This window comes from Typopeltis vanoorti, chromosome 11 (assembly GCF_054136105.1).
Source record: "Typopeltis vanoorti isolate ZY-2024b chromosome 11, IOZ_Tvanoo_1.0, whole genome shotgun sequence".
NCBI classification, from domain to species: Eukaryota; Metazoa; Arthropoda; class Arachnida; order Uropygi; family Thelyphonidae; genus Typopeltis; species Typopeltis vanoorti.
In genome coordinates, this window is record NC_143559.1 from 54787899 (window position 1) to 54806281 (window position 18383).

General features: G+C 35.4%; 1 protein-coding gene across 2 annotated transcripts in view; it reads right to left on the reverse strand.

Annotated features, from left to right (window-relative positions):
* Positions 1–3702: 3702 nt before the first annotated feature.
* Positions 3703–18383, reverse strand: part of LOC150101593 (serine/threonine/tyrosine-interacting protein-like) — a 264341-nt gene continuing 249660 nt past the window's right edge. For both annotated transcript variants that reach the window (XM_090400470.1, XM_090400471.1), the window contains 3 exons: positions 17350–17413; positions 4178–5457; positions 3703–4105 (listed from right to left, as the gene is read on the reverse strand). In XM_090400470.1, the coding sequence (XP_090256596.1) occupies positions 5354–5457; positions 17350–17413 (168 nt within the window). In that variant the 3' untranslated portion in view covers positions 3703–4105; positions 4178–5353. The remainder of the gene's footprint in view (positions 4106–4177; positions 5458–17349; positions 17414–18383) is intronic.

An 18383-nucleotide genomic window follows, 5' to 3' on the forward strand; every position in this document is an offset into this window, starting at 1 on the left:
ATCATCTTGGTCACTCGCCTCTGGATCCTCTCCACCTCCTCCCCATCAAGAAGAAACCTAGGTGACCAAATTTGAGCACAGTAGTCTAGATGGGGTCTTATCAAGGCTCGATACAGAGGAACAATAACCTGCTTGTCATCGTATTCTTCAGCAACCAAGTGATTTGATGAGCTGTTTTGGTCACTTTTGCAATGTGTCCCCTAAATTTCAATTCCTTATCTACCAACACTCCTAAATCTCGTGCCTCATCAATTTCCTGGAGCACGGTTCCACCAATGCAGTAAACTGCCGCCAATCTTTTCACCCCAAAATGCATAACCTTACATTTTGCCACATTAAACTGACATCCATTCTCCTTAGCCCAGACCTCCAATCTATCCAAATCATCCTGCAAAATTTTGACGTCATCTGCATTCACTATTGCCCTACCCAACTTCGCATCATCCGCAAACAAATGAACTGTTCCTCTCAGATCATTTCCTATATCATTTATGAACAAATTAAACAGCAGTGGTCCAAGAACAGATCCTTGTGGCACACCACTAGTCACAGGCCGTCTTGTGGACTCTACTCCCGAGTAAACCACTCTCTGATATCTCTCCGTCAACCACCCTCCTATCCATCTCACCAACCCAATGTCCATTCCCATATGCTGCAATTTACTGATTAGAATTCCATGTGGAATCCTGTCAAAGGCCTTGGCAAGGTCCAGTAGAATCACCATAAACCCATTACCCTTATCCAGTTCAGCCGTCACTGTGTTATAATACGTGAGCAAGTTACTGAGGCATGACCTACCCTTCACAAAACCATGCTGTCTCCGATACAGTATCCCATTTTCTTCTATCCAATCTTGTATTTTCCTCTTGACTATTTTCTCTAAGACCTTGACAATGATTCCTGATATGCTAATCGGTCGGTAATTTACTACAGCAGTCTTGGAACCACCTTTATGCAGTGGAACTATTTTCCCCTCTTTCCACCCGCTCGGGACTAACCCAGACCCGAGACTCAAATTAAACAAATTAAACAAGTTTTGTATAACAACAAAAACCAAAATTTCAAACAAAAAGTGCTTCATATCCATTAATAATGTGAATCAATGACCACTAACAGATATCAAAATATTTGTAATCAAACTCCCAATATTCTACATCTTCTGGTACAATCTTAGCATCTTCTACAACTCCAGTTCACCTCAGCTATCTGAACTGCATTGCATGATGCCTTCCATAAGAAAGAGACAGACTTTTGTCATCAGAATTATTAAATCCAGAATCCCTGCTACACAATCTGCTCTGGATCAAGATTTCCTTGCTTCACTTTTCATTTGCTGCCTTTACTGCTTTCTCAATTCAGATAACCATGTTCCATTAATTGATTAGCTATCTCTGAAAGTTGATTCATATCTAAACTGTAATTCCAACCAAATAATTTTCTAGAGAACCAGTCTTGCCGTGGTTCTCTAGAAAATATGTCATTTCAGTCCAAGATAAAAATTCAACATACGCTCAGTGGCTCAAGTCAAATACCTCAGCTTCTTACTCAGCCTATAATACAGTCTAAAACAAGTATAAGAAAATTATGAACAAATTCAAAGCAGACCTTGTAAGCACCAAATGCAATAAACGTACCTCCTGCTCAGATGACAGCAAGCCTTCTGGTCCTTCACCAAAAGCTGTTGGGCAAAATTTCTGCCCTACCATGTTTCCATCTGAATCTCTTCCTGATGGTACCATGGTGACATCACCCAAAGATAAGGCAGACCTTTCAGCATTAGTCTTTTCCTCCCCTATTTAGACCCACTGAAAATCACCTCCAACTATTCCACGCCACAGATACCCCTCTGTTCTTTTGGCAGATGAATATAAAAAAAATCCTTAGTAGTCCTGATGATGATGTCCTGATCCTAAGAAGTCTCCTGGTCCAGATCGTATCCCTCCAGTTGTGCTCCAGAATTAACACCATCCTGTATCTCTTATATAAGTTATCATAGTCATCTACCCAACACCATGGTAGCAAGCCTTTATTCACACCTACACTCATATCTTTTCATATCTTTTCACAGATCTGCTTCTGCCTTATGCTTTTTCTATAGACATTTTTGAGGCTGAGACTTGGATATCTGTGATTGTCTTTAGATGGGAGATGAATTTCATCTACTCAAATGACCACCTTTAAACCTATAAAAACTCAAGCAGCTGCTATCCAACATTCAAACATAAATAATCTTCAAACTTACCAAATCAATTTATTGTACTTGTTATCCTATCTATATCTGTTATTTGAAAAGCCTTGCTCAGTGTTGTCCCCCAAAAGACTACAGCTATTCAGGAACATTAACAGATTCCTTTTTCTCCTTAACCATTTGCCCACACACAGCACTGATGAACTAGGTTATTGTTTATGGAGTTGATATATATAAAAAATGCCATTACAAAATGTACTTTTTAATAATTATCTTCAATCATTTCCTTACCTGTTAACTTTTTCTAGGTAAATAGGTAAGGAAATGAGACTACATGAAATTCTCACTGTAAATTCCATGAATGGGAATTATGACTGCATAATTCCATTTTCATTTAATTATGCTTTATTGGAAATTAAAACACTTATGCAACTAGCACTCTATGTAGCAGTTCTTTGATCAAATAATTAAGGCAAGAAATTCTTATGATACTTGATTAGCTACTGCTTTGTCAAGTATTTTGTGGTAGATGCTGAATGACCCCTTTCATGAAGTCACAGCTTAACTGATAAAATAAGTTGGTTTCTTTGAGGGTTCTGCATCTCTGATATTTCCACTGTAGACTCCATAAATTAATATAAGTGCAAGAGTCATTTCTAAATGTTCAGCTTGCAGTTAAGTGTGAAAAGTTATGTTGCGACCCTAAAAAAACATAACAGACTTTAAAAAAAAAAAAAGGTCATTTCTGTTAAATGCCTCTATAGCATAGTTGGAAGAATGATCATGGGTAAGTGCACTCTTCAACTTGAAAATATATGAATTTGATTCTCATCATGATGAGAGGAATCTTAATTATATATGTGGCCAGCATGGTTGGCTGAGTGGCTATCATACATGCTCTCCAACCAACAGGTTATGGCCTCAAATACTGCTGTGGGCATTGATGTTGGTGATTGTTTTTTAGGTGGGAGATGAATTTCATCACCTGGTTGAGACCACCACCCTGCTTATTGGAGGGCTGCAGTGGCTTGAAAAAATTCCATGTTTGATCTGAGCAGGGTTTTTAGACTATGTAAAAATAAATAAAAAATTACAAAAAAAAAATCAAATTGATAACAATGGCAAAAAAAAAAAAAAAAAAAATCCTTGGCCCACCCACGGTACAAAATGTATTATAGGTTTATAATAAACTTTTGTGGGTGGGACCCACACATATAAAAAAAATGTGCGTGTGTGTGCACGCATGTGTGGACTTTTTTTTTTTTCCCAACTGATGGTGCATTAGCTGATCTCATATGGAGGTAACAAGGTTTCTTCATCCTACATCCAGGCAAACTGAGAACACATGCAGTTAACAAAGAAAAAAATACCATTTATACATTATCTAGCATAGTGTGGATGGTGGATTACGTAGTGTAGATATGGGTTGTATGCTGTGGAGTGCTCCCCACAAGGAAGTGTCACATTAATAATAATAATATTACATCTCCAAATAAGCACAGCTAACTAATCAATTTAGGTTACTTTTTAGTCTCTTCAGTACAAAACATATTTTAACAACTCACAAATAGAAACACTAAAATATTCATAGCTTTTTTGAATACTAGACATATGTTGACTAACATCTTCTTGAAGTTTGACTATTGTTTTATAGAGCATCCTGTATTAATAGACACAAGTCCAAGATAGTCACTAAAATTTGAATTTAAAAAATATTCTAATAAACCTAGTGTATTTTTCCCCTTATTGAATGGTGTTTTTTATGAAAAATTTAAAAATACTTTTCAGAGTTCAGCAAAGGAAGAATCTTCTATTCAATTTAAAAGTGTGAATAGCTAAATAACATTATGAATACTTTTTATCTAAGCTACACAAATTGGTAATATTTTACAATATATATAAGAAAGTTTTTTTTTTCTTCCCCAAAACTGTTCTACAGTAAATACTGTAGAACAGTTTTGGGGAAGAAAAATACAGAAAATACTAAACTCTTCCAAGATAACAAAACAAACATGATGACTAAATTAAAGAACTATAGAAATTAATGGGTTTAAATCAGAAATGGGCAACTTAGACTTAGCCATTAATAAATAGACAAATAGACAACATAATAAATAGGTCAACTACTTTGTGATTATGTGCATGCATACATGCATGCAGACTTACCTAGTAGCCATTGCCAAAGGAATTTCTGTTTAGTAAAGAAATTTGAGTCCAATCCATGCAAAATGCAGTCATCTGGTGTACTAGAACCACATAATATTACTTATGGAGTTTAAACATCAAGCATCTGGATAAGCTCAATGCACTATTATTGGTAGCAAAACAAATTTATAGAATCAGAGTTGCACAAAACTGAGAGCCACATTACGTAACAAAAAAAAAAAAATAATAATAATAATAATAAATAACTAAAATAGAAATATAATGAAAAATAGCCACTTGTAGGCAATGGCTTCCAAGTATGTGTGTATGTGAAGATTTCATTTGTCGTCAAAATTCTTTAGATTTAGATGCAAATAGGATTACTATAACCTCAACTTTGTTTTAGAATATATTGCTCAAATTGCAATATTAAATATGACAAATCCAAAAATCTTTCAAAAATCTACACTGAATTTTTGTATTATATTTAAAAAGTGCATGTAGATAATGATAACAATTTTAATAGTCACTGTATGTGTTTATTGCTTAATAATTAACTGGGTAAAATCACAGTAAAAAATATTTTCTGGCCTTCTTTATAAAGGTGGCATTGGAAGATGGGCAATTGCAAAATACTTAAACATTACTAAGTGTTTTGCAATTAACCATCTTAGTAATGATGTTGCAGGGAGACATTTTGACACTCAGAAAAACTCTGATTGTCTTCACATAAATCATTACTAACATTAATCAAAATGTTCTTTTGAGTTCAAATTCAGCATAATCTTATTGTACATATAAAAAGGCAGCAATGCTATATCACTCAAAATAACAAGTCCTCTTTCAAAATACTGTTCCTTCAGGCACTATAATGAATTTGTTAAGCTTTTGGCTTATGCACAGACAACAAATTTTATAAGTCCAAATTCTTAGGCATTCCTTTCATCCATTATTTCTTATGCACAATATATTTATGTAGTCTTTAAAGCAGCACAAACCACACACTGAAACAAACTGATGTCATGAAGCTAAATCATTTTCTTCACATACTTCCATAGTATCTCCACTTTCTTTTCCTGTTTCCTCTAATTCCTCTAATTCTCCTATCCTCCTTTTTAATTTTCCTGGAATAATAAGGAAAAAAAAACAACCTTAATATGATGTATAATTAATAGTGCATTATAAAAATGATTTCAAAGCATGGCAAAAAATAGTATGCAATTTACATCTCATATTCTTTTATAACAACCCCCATGGATGAATGATTGTAAACCCTATAGCACAACAGCTGCATGAACAGACAACATAATCAAGAAACCTAACCTAACCTAACCTGCCCTAGAGACCAAACATTCTTTTACAAACCATTTCAAACACCTCCAGGAAACAGGTTGGTGATGCTGAAGTCAGGATACAAACTGAAAAACTAGATTTTTTTTTTTTCCCAATGAACATGAAAAATTTTTCCAATTTTCCACTGAAAACTGGAAAAAATCTCCATTTTCAAATGAATTTCTTTCTTGGGGAGGCTTAGGGAGAATCACCCAAATGTCATGGTCTAGCAGAAACAGGCAAGAGACAGCACAGTTATGGTATGAAGATGTTTTCCTGGAGCTCTTGTACCAATAGACAGTATAATGAAACTAAGTAAGTATACCTCTTCATAGTGACAGTGATCCCAGATGACATTATTTTGGAAGCAGTGCATTATCCTGCTGGAAAGTTCCAGCAGGATAATGCACTACTATGCCACACTGCTCATGTTGTTTCAAAGTAGTTTATCAAAGATGAAAGTGACTTCCAGGTGTTACTATGGTTGCTGAATTTGAATCCCATAGAACATCTCTGGAATTACATGAATTGAGAAATTCACATTGTCATTACTGAGACAAAAGAAGACAGATGAAACCTTACTAAATAATAAGCATAGGATGTTATATTTGGCAAAGGAAGTATGTAGCAATAGTATTCTACACTAAATATGAGAACAAACTTCTTGATTCAAAGGCAGTTTCAAGTAGGGCTATGAAGACAAACTTCAAAATGAGAAAATGTGCAATGAAACTTATTTGTGCCACAGAAGGTTCTCCTAAGGAAGAACCTTCTGTGGCACACATAAGGTTCTTCCTTATGTGTGCCAGAGAAGTTTCTATAGTCCCACAGAAGGTTCTCTAAGGAAGAAGTGGAAGAATTTTTTGGGTCATTAGAGCAAGCAGCTGAGATGAATAAAATGGAAAAGCGGCCCCTGTTGGAGATCTAAACAGCAGAGTAGGAAATGAATCCCATCAGGCAATAACATTTTGGGAAAATTTGAAGAAAAGGGCAAAACTAACAATAACAGTAAGTATCTGCTGGATTTCTGCTCAGGATCAGTAATGACAAGTCATTACTAACATCATGTTCAAACTATATCATCAACAATGACATAGTCAATGAGGATAGTGATATCTTCATGCTCTTTCAGGATACAATACAGAGTATTGGAAATTGAAAGTGACCGTCACTTAGTGGTAAGTAGGATGAAAATGAATATCACATTTAAAACAACAGATGTATGAAATTTTTTAAAAGAATTAAAAGTTGAGCAGCTTTTATGAGTCAACTCTAGACAAACATTACTAAAAAATAATGAAACAGTTTGAAAACAAGAACCAAACCTTGGAGTCCCAATGACAAACTCTGAAGAAAACACTGAATTTGATTCAGCTTGAAGACTATGTCGTAAAGATGACTGCAAGGATAGAAAAACAAGAACACAATGGTGGACACAAGATGTTAAAAAAGCAGTCCTGGAGAAGAAGAAAGCATACAGAAAGTTCCTAGCAAATAAGTCAGCACATGCTCTAAAAGAATACAGAGAAAATGTAAAAGATCAAAATTATGTGTAAAAGTAGATCAACAAAAGTAAGACTTTGGCAAGAATATAGAAAATACATATCAGGAAGGTGGCAAATTAGTTCTGGAGGCTACTGAAAAAATAACTAGAAATGGAGGACAGAGTATTGTAGGAATCAAAGATGATAAAAGTGACATGAAAACTCAAGATAAAGGATATCCTAGATGTCTACAGTAATTACTTTGAAAGAGTAAACAAAACAAGTAGTGACAACAATAGTAGAAACTTTTTACGAGGAATGCAAACAGGAGTACATATCAATACTTGAGGCAGAAAAAGCCATCAAAAATTGAAATATGGAACGGCAGCTGGAATAGATGATATTCAAAAAGAAATTCTTAAATATTATTATTATTTTGTGACACATCCAAGGAGTCCGAAGACTCATCAAGAGAGGTATAAAAGTTTTACAGTAGCTACACTGCATAATTCAGAGTGCCAGGTCAGAAGATCAAATTCCAGGCACTCTGAATTATGCAGTGTAGCCACTGCAAAACTTTTATACCTCCATATTTAAGCATTTGTTGTCGAACATCATCTACTCCAGCTTCTTTTCCATATTTCATTTTTCTGATGGCTTTTTAAAAAGAATTTTTCTACTAAGTGTTCCAGATAAGATTTATGCAAGCATATTTGAAAAGAGGTTGAAAAAAATTGTGAAAGAGAAACTTGGAAAAGAACAAGAGGGGCTAAATAGAGGTTGTCGAGATTAGACTTTCATTTTATAACAAATAGTTGAGAAATCATGGGAATGTCAAGTATCTGTACTTAAGTTTTATAGATCTGGAAAAGGCAAATGACAAGGTGTCCAGAGAAAAGCTTTTCAAGCCATTCAATTACATAGGGTAAAGGGAACATTATAAGAGTAATACATAGCCTATATTTATGATGTAAGACAGCAATTAAAATTGAAGTAAATACAGGAAGATAGTTTGATGTAAAATCAAGTGTAAGACAAGAATGCACATTATCTCTACTCTTATTCATCATTTATATGGATCACATTATGAAAGAAAGTAGCATTAAACCTGCTATTAAAATTGGAGATATCAAACTTAGCTCTTTGCTTTATGCAGAAGATGTTGTACTCTTAAATAGAATGGATGATGAAAGGTTAGCAAAACTGAAGGCAAGGACAATATTGGAATGCTGACAAGTATTAGACTAATTTGGAGGAAAATTGTTGATAGGTGATTAATAATAATGTACACTTAAATCATGTAGTGTTGTCATAGTAGCCTAAACACCCCTTGAGAGCATATCAGGAAATTGATGATGATGGTTCTCCACCCTGAACACTTCCTGCAAGGCTAAAGATGACATATAGTCCTGGACATGTCAAGAAGGGAAAAAAACAACTAAACCAATATTATACTGACATCGGAGGTCGCAGTATCTTTCAGATACAATTTACTATGAAATATCACACACCTTTACATCACACGCGTTAAACCAAAACCGACCGAATAAACAGTGTGGAATATCACTCGTAATATATGCATGCGCAGCTACTCATGACCTCCAAGCTATACACTGGATATGTGTAAGAATATTTATATTAAACAATTTGTTTGTATCTGTCAGATCAGCCGCAACCTCCACAGGGTTAAGAAAAGGGATTGCACACTCTGTGAGAATTAGAAAGGGAATTAGGTGTTTTTTTTTTTTTATTTTTTTTTTTTTTATGGTTACATAGTAGAAAGCATTCATAGTGAATAATTTATGGAGACAAATGCATACGAGTTAGAGTAATTACTTTACTTATAATTAAGAAAATAACACTTTATATTTCAACCTCTGTATCAGGAAACCATACATATGAGCAGGACACAAGTTACATGACACAACACAAAAGAAAGATAAATCTCAATGTTTTATTAATTGTTTACCCTAGCCTGACCTGTTAAAAAAAAAAATACACAACACTTAATAAACAGAATTAAAAACCACACTCAACGACAAAGATTTATTACTCAATTTTGACATAACTGTCCTTTTCACTAATGTCCCAATCAGTAATACTATTCTTCTCATACAAATACAAAACATATTTCCACCCAATATCATGGCCATCTTCGCCCATGTGCTTTGCTCCAGGTATTTCTGGGGCAAAATAATGCCTACCCACAAGAAGAAGGTACAGTCATAGACTCACCACTCCCCCCCCCCCCGTTCCACACAGCTAACATTTACAAGGAAGACTGAGCATTCAGCTCTAGATTCAGCAAACCTAAACCCAAAGTATGGCTCGGATATGCTGATGATATATTTGACATTTTGTCCCACAGCTGCAAACATTAAATACATTCCTAAGCAGAGGCAAATTCTCCATGCTTGCTAAGCAAGCTCATTAATTGAGAAAGAAGTAATATTTATTTGTTAATAAATGAAATCATTTATAAGCATTCCATTTAGGCTTTTATTTTTGTAGACAGAAGATGTCTTAAGCTTGCGCTGCAATAATTGAGCTTTGCGTTGTGTATCGAAGACCAATGCTTGCTCGTCTAGTCAAAGCTACCTTGGCATGCTCAGTTGTAGGAGCTTCCAGGTCCTCGCAGCAGCACTGTGATTTCATTCGCACGCATAGCCATTTCAAGTCATCTCACTCCGTTGCTTATAAACAGACCATACACACTCAATGTAGCTCTAGCTACTGAGCTTCAGCCAGCCTTTACAAGTGTGCATGTTGCTTGGGAAAATTAAGTTGCGAATTTGTACTCAAGTAGCTAAATTGAAAAAGATAGAATATCATTTGTAAAATAAATGTTGTATTTGTATGATTAAATGTACATAATTTTCTAAATATACAGTTTTAATCATCATCATTATCAAATTCCTGCGATCTACCCTCAAGGGGTGTACAGAATATGATAGTACTACATGAAAAAAATTACATCATTACTAACTTCCTATCTACAATTTTCCTCCAAATCAGTCTGTTACTTGTCAAGACTCCAACATTATTAGATCTTATATTTCTATCGTCTAAGGCACTTTGTACCGTATCAATCCACCTATATCTTGGTCTTCCTCTGGGTCGTTTTCCTGCCAACCTGGCAGAGAACACTTGTTTTGCTAATCTTTCGTCGCCCATTCTGTTTAAATGACCATACCACCTGAGATTAGCTCTGCTAACGCATTCCTGGAGGCTGAGAATGTCAAGTTCTTTCCTAATATCCTCGTTTTTAATATGATATTGCCATTGATGCCATCTGTTCACGCCTATAATCTTTCTCAGGACTCTCATATCTGTGGTCTCTAGTCAAGTGTTTTACTTCTGACCCATATCTCAGATCCATAAGGTAAAACTGGTTTGAACACTGTCTTGTATACAGCTAATATAGTGTTCTGACTAATTTCTCTCTTATTCCATATGAATTTATTCAATTGACTTCCCATCATACCAGCTTTGCTGATTCTGTTGTCTATTTCTATATTTAATTTACCATCTTCAGTAAAAATCATGCCTAAGTAGCTGAAATGTTTTACTTGTTCCACAGGTTCTCCGTTCACAACACAGTTGACATTTTCAATGATTCTGCCTATTTTCATTGTCTTTGTCTTTTTACTACTGACTTTCATACCATATCTATTACAACAGCTATTCAATTTGGTCAAAGAATCTTGCAAACTTGTAGCGGATTTATTTAGAAGTATAACATCATCCGCATAAAGCAAAGAGCTGACATTAACATATTGATATCATGTTTAATACCACTTTCCTTCATAATGTGATCCATATAGATAATGAATAACAGAGGGGATAATGTACATCCTTGTCTCACACCAGATTTAACATTAAACCATCTTCCTGTACTTCCTTCAATTCTAACTGCTGACTTACAACTCAAATAAAGACTAAGTATTGCTTGATATAATGCTCCATTGATACCATATAACTGCAGCGTATTGAATAGCTTCTCTCTTGGCACCTTGGCATATGCCTTTTCCAAATCGACAAAACTTAAATACAGATCTTTGTTATATTCCCATGATTTCTCGACTATTTGTCGCAAAGTGAAGATCCGATCCTGACAGCCTCTGTTTGGCCTGAATCCAACTTGTTCTTCACCAAGCTTTTCCTCCACAATTCTTCTCAGCCGTTTCTCAAGTATACTTGCATAGATCTTGCCAGGAACACTCAGTAGGGAAATACCTCTGTAATTCTCACATTCAGTTTTATTTCGCTTTTTATATATGGGTACTATGAGAGCTCTACTCCAATCATCGGGAATTTGTCCCTCTGTCCAGGCTTTCTGAACTATGCAGTGCAGCCACTGTAAGACTCTTATACCACCATACTTCAGCATTTCTAGTCGAATATCATCTACTCCTGCTGCCTTTCCACATTTCAAGTCTTTGATGGCTTTTTCTACTTCAAGTATGGATATGTATTCCTGACTGCATGCCTAGTCAGTATTTTTTACCACTGTGCTGTCATCACTGCTTGTTTCATTTAGCAGTTTTTCAAAGTAATTACTCCATACCTCAAGGATATCTTTTTCTCCTGTTGTCATATCACCTTTATCATCTCTAACTCCTTTTACAGCGCTCCCTTAATGCATAACATTAGACATATCCGCAAGGAGATGTGTTTTGCATTATAGGAGATACTGAGACAGGAGTGTTGGTAGCTTGCTCCACCTTTGCAACGAGTTGCCCTCGTGTTGTACCACCTTACCCCAGTCCTGAAGATACTTTCAGGCGCAAACTTTGTTTGCTCACACTTGGATAAAGGATTAAACTAAATTTATTATACTCTTTCCTCCATTCCTAAGCTTCTTCAACAACCTTCAGAATATTCTGCCACCTTCTTGATATTTATTTTTTATATTCTTGCCAAAGTCCTCCCATGACTTTTGTTTAGCTAGTTTTACACAGTCTTTAGCATTCTTGCATTTGTCTCTATATTCTCTAGAGCAAAAGCTGACTTATTTGAAAATTAGTACTCCACCAGAGAGTTCTGATTTTTTTATCCTTGCAAACAACCTCACCACATGCCTCTCTGGCAGAATCAATCAATGTTTTCTTCAGAGTTTGCCACTGAATCTCCAAGGTTTGATTCCTGTTCTCAAACTCTTTCATTTTTTCTTCAATAATCTTTGTGTATTTTAGTCTATAGTTCACATCTGAGAGCTGCTCAACTTTTATTCGCTTTAAAACTTTCTTACATGTTATTCTTTTCAATATGAAATTCAATTTTATCCTGCTCAAGACTAAATAGTGATCACTTCCAATTTCAAATCCTCTGTACACTCTGGTGTCCTGCACCAGGGAGAAAACATCCTTATCAACAATAACATAGTCAATGAGACTTTTCTTATTCCTTGGCTCTCCATGTGAATTTGTGCACATTTTTATGTTGGAACATGGTGTTAGTAATAACCAGTCCATGTCCTGAGCAGAAATCCAACAGATATTTGCCATTATTATAAGCTTTTCTCTTTTCTCCAAATTTTCCCAAAATATTTTTGTATGTCTATCAAACATTTCCTATTCTGCTATTTAGATCTCCAACAAGGACCTACTTTTCCTTTTTCATTGTGTCAGTTGCTTTTTCTAAAGCCTCAAAAAATTCCTCCACTTCTACCTTAGTAGAACCTTCTGTGGGACCATAGGCACAAATAAATCTCATTGTCCAGTTCCCCATTCTCATATTTGCCCACATTACTCTATTTGAGACTGACTGCCATTCAAGAAGATTAGCCTCGTATTTTGTGTTGAATACTATGGCTACTCCTTCTTTTCCTTGATTGTCATTGCCTGAATATAACATTTTGTATTTATTGCTCAGAAACATCTCACCAGTTTTGGTCTTTTTTGTTTCAGTCACCCCTATTATGTCGATCTGGTACTTATCTAATTCCTCAGCTAGCTCCATTTCTTTGCCATTCAGGCTTCTTACGTTGATAGTACCGATCTTTAACTCTGGTGATGTTGAGTTGGGGTTTGTTTTCAGATTTGTTCCAGTAGCTGACTTTTCGCTGTTCATCCTGGTTCCCTGGCGAAAACAATGGTGGCCTTGTTTAACCAGGCGACACCCCAGCCGGCATGAAATTTTGTCATGTTGTACCATCATTTCTTATTTTGGTTTAACCAATAATAATACAATTTTGTCGGCTAAATCCCAAATTGCCAGCCCATCCTCGTTCGTTCAGTATCCAAGTAGATACCCAAATGGGTGCACCACGAGAAGGTGAGGATTGGACATTAGGTCAGAAGCCCTGGTTGGTTCTCTGCATTCTTTTAAAGGCTATGTGGAGGTCTCCTCTCAGTTATATAGCTTTGACCCTTAAGCACCCCTATAGAGTTTTAAATGGTCAGTAATTCATTACTCCGCTAATCAGACTTCAATCACACCTCTCACTCCCTGAATGATAAGAACAAGCGTGAATTTCAAAACCAGCATTCGCCCCTGTTCCTAAGCCACCTGAACAAACAACACAAAAATGTATCCAATTTCAGTTCAAGATTGAAAACAATAACTGTCTTCCTTTTCTAGACACGCATCTTCCTTCTGGCTGCCTTTCATTCAATGTCTATAAAAAACCTACATACACAGAGGCTAATACATACATAAAAATTCATACCACCATCCAACACAAAAACTAGGGATCATCAGCACCCATCAAACATAGAGCCCTAACAATTTGCTCCAATGAGCAGGCACTGAACAAAGAATAGGAAATTATTAGCCAAATGTTTATAAAAAATGGCTACAACAAAAAAAAGTTCACAAGGTCCTCCAAAATTACACCAATAAAAGTAAAAAAAAATTACAAAAATGCCATAGCCATGCCATTAGGGGAATATCAGAAAAAATAGAACACTACATGAAAACAATATTAAGGCAACCTTCAAACCTCCTGCAAAATTAAGAAATTTACTCAGCTCATCCAAAGATCCTCTTCCATACTACCTTGCCTGACCAAGGGTTTACAAAATTCAGTGCACCTGGAAACCTATCTTACATATTGGAAACAGGGTGCACCATCCCAGTAAATCCCATCCCATCACAGCACCAAAACCTGGTTTGAAAGAAAGTTCAAAGAAACTTGTGAGATGCTGAAACATCATCCAAATCTAAACAAGAATGATAGATTAATAATTCCAAGAATCTGGAGGACCCATCTGCAACCATGTTGAGAAACATCCTTAACATGATGGCAGAACCTCAACACAAGAAAACCTTACGTAGAGATGTGTTTAATGTAGTTCCACTATAAAACTTTATTTCTATTTATTTAGAGATTTTTTTTATAATTTAATTAATTTTATTTTTTATTATCTGTATATTATTATACTGATATGTATAAAAAAATTATTTTAATTTATATTTTTGCATATATTTATATTTTATTTTATTTTTCACACCAGAGGTCAGGCTAGTGTAAACGATTAAGGGTGAAAGCATTTAGATTTCTTACTTTTGTGTAATGTCATGTAGCTTGTGTCCTGTGCATATATGTATGTTTTCCTGATGATGACCTCAATACAGAGGTTGAAACATTGAGTGTTATTTTCTTAATTATAAGTAGTAATTACTCCAACATATGCATTTTTTTTCTCCATAAATTCTTCACTATGAATAGCAGAATTAACTCTCTGCCTATTCCAAATAAGGATCTCTCTGCTGTACTCAACATGACGAAGGATCTGAACTGCAGGCAAATTAGACATGACCTTCATCTCTAATTTGAGAAAAAGGGTAGCAGCTCACCCTTTTTTCTCTGATTAGAGGAAAAGGTTAAGCTGTATAGGTCAAATATTTGCACTGAGTCAGATTCTTGAAAAATGTTTAGAATTTCAGAAACCTATGATCATATATGCCTTAAGCCTCCATAACTCAGTCGGTATAGTCAAAGCCCTTTGATTGAAAAGACTTGGGTTCGATTCCCGTCAGTGACATGAGGAACCTTTATCTGGTCTCTTTCAACAAAGAGTGAATTCAAAGGTAGGGGGTTTCTTTCACCCCTGAAACTTGGGTTTTTCATCCCCCAGGACAGGCAAACCAGCACTGTGAACACACACGAATTACAGTCAGAAATACTTAAGACCCAGTCATAGTCCTGAATCGTCAGCCAGGACAGTCCTGAGCCCGGATAAAATTGGGGAAAGATTGAGATGGTGCCATACTTCTCAATAAAAGGGGCCTCACGGCCATTGTATTATCATCATACGAAATAATAACTTCCGTTTTTAGATCTTAATCAAAAAACAAATTGATGGCAGTATAAATCTATCGGTGTACAGAAAACCAACCAATACAAGTCGCTACCTACATTTCGACTCCTCTCACCACATCTCACATAAACTCAGCATTGTACACATGTTAAAGAAAAGAGCGATTCGCATCACAACGGACAACAAGACCCTTCAAGATGAGTTAAAATTTATTTCCAACAATCTGTACTTGAACGGCTATCCAAGAAGACTAGTCAATAAAGTCCTTTTCTCTGAACCACCACAAAGAGAACAAGAAGATATTCAATATATAAAAATGATTGCAATTCCATTTGTAAGTGGCATCTCCAACAAGCTCGCCAATCTCCTCAAACAACACAAAATAAGAGTAACATTTAAACCAATAGAATCTATTCATAAACTACTAAGATCTTCAAAAGACAACCATCCTTTCTATAAATATGCTGGAGTTTATAATATTCCATGTTCATGTGGCTCTAGTTACATCAGACAGACTTCGAGAAGCCTCAAAATCAGGCAAAAGGAGCACATTGGCTATGTCAAAAACAACAGACAGGACATTTCTGGCCTATCGTCTCATTTCTCTACAACCAACCATGCCATCAAGTGGGACAAAAGCTGTTCCCCTTACATAGAGGAAGATTACCATTCAGAATTTTCAAAGAAGCAGCCACAGTCGCCCGTTCTACTGTCAACCTTAACAGAAATCAAGGCCTAATACTCCCAGAGATATGGAAAACCCTAATCAGAACCTTAAAAACGGAAGAAATGAACTTTAATACAAACTACAGAAAGTTCCTCAGCAACAGCTAGCTGATCTTGTACATGCAATACGTGTTTCACTCACGTTCGATACTATTTTATTTGTAATTATTCTAGTCAGTTTTTTATTCTTGTCAGTTTTGCAGTTATGCATAATTGTGAGATTGTTTAAACCTATATGTGAGTGCCCTGAAGATGCCAACAGATAAGTGTGGCGAAACTAGTTGGTTCAGTTAATAAAATTGATCAACACTTGATCGGTAAACCAAATATTATTATTTAGGCTTTTCATTTGGTTGATAGACAATTATGAAAGATTGTGAGAGCTTATGAAATGCTTGAAAAACATTAGCATTATGACAACTTAATGAATGGTTTAAAATAACAACTGGTATAATAAGACAAGAGTGTATCCTGTCATCTTTTTCTATTTAGACCCATAATGGTTTTGTGATGAACAAGATTGAAATGAGGGACTGAGGAATAAAATGGCCTAAGAATCTATGAATCTAACTTGGCTTATGCTGATGATTTGACCTAATTCACAAGTGTAAGGGAAATCAATGCTTATTGTTGTTGCAACTGATGATGTTGGGAGTCAGCTGGGCTTGATTGTTAATACTGAGAAAACAAATTTAATGAAAAATAGCTGATAGAGAAAAATCTTCTATTTTTCTTAAAGAATGTGCTATACAGCAAGTATCCTTCAGTTAACTTGGTAGCCATGTAGCAGATAATGGTGACATGAGGAATGAAGTGAACGAATGATAAGGAATGGCTTCTGAACAGCTCAAGAACATAAGTTTTGAAGCAGAATGCAGCAGTAGGAACAAAACTTGAAATAGTCTGGTTCTCTCTGTTTTGAGCATCCTGGAGTAATCTCTTACAATCCTGTGTAAGGAAAGACTAGAATGCAGGACATTTGCTTGGTCAACAAAGTCATGTTAAGTGATCCAGATGATGATAGGAAAAGAGGCAGACCTGAATGAAATGGAATGACAATATCAAACAAGACCTTAATACAAATGGCTTACAATGTCATGATGTAGCAACAGATGCTCAGAATAGACAATCTGACAAAGGAAAGTTGTAGAAGTTGGATTCTTCTTAGTTATTTTTAGTACCTCCTCCATCCTATCTGATAATTACTTACCAGTTACTTTAGAAGTCTCACCATTCTGCAATGTTAGCTTGGCTTTATATATTGGTTCATACTCCTGTAAAGCAGAAAATGATTTAGAAGAGAATTGAAAAAAGGTAGAAAGCTATGCATTTTATTGTCATAAATATGAAAAAAGGAAAAATAACAGTGATAATACAATGAAAGTGTATACCATTTACACACACACCCAATAATAAACATTCATTCTTCAAGATTATACCTTCCCTATGCAAGTAATTTCAAAATAGAGACCCTTATATAATTTTTGAGTGAACACAAAATTTTGATTACTGAAATTTTCTTAATATACTGTATATATTTTGTCTGAGTCCAAAGTTTCTTGAGCTGAAAATTCATTCAGTATGCACTTAAGTCTAGGATGCAAATCTGCTCAGAAATTAAGATTTCTTTTAATAATTGTATTATTCATATTTATTTTAATTTTATTGTGCTCATTTACTTACTTTTGTTTACCATAGTTATTTCTCAAAACCATGTTTGTATAAAGTCACACAATTTCAAAATCTACCACGTCGGCCTTCTAGAATTTCACTGTCTCAAGGACATCACATGTCAGCTACTGCCAACTTTCAATGTGTGATAGTAACTATAGTCATAGTTACCAATACAGAATACTACTAACAACATTGAAGCAGAAATTTCAAATAGTCTACGAATGGGAAACAGTATACCAGTCATATCACATTGATAATGGTGTGTGTGTGTGTGTGTGTGTGTATATACATACAGGATGTTTCAAAAAGGGTATACAATTTTTAATGACAACTGAAGGTAAATAGTGATAGATGAACAATTTTTATTACTCTGCAAATGTAGCATAACACTTGAAGGTTCAACGCAGACAATTAAAGTTTGACATGACTGCCTCTAGTAATTCTGCAGATGTCCCACCTGTAATCAATTTCCTGCCACACACGGCAGAACATATCTGGCATAACTTCAGCAATAGGGGCAGTATTCTAGAATGCAGTTCATCCAAATTGGTTGGTAGTGGTCCAAGAAAA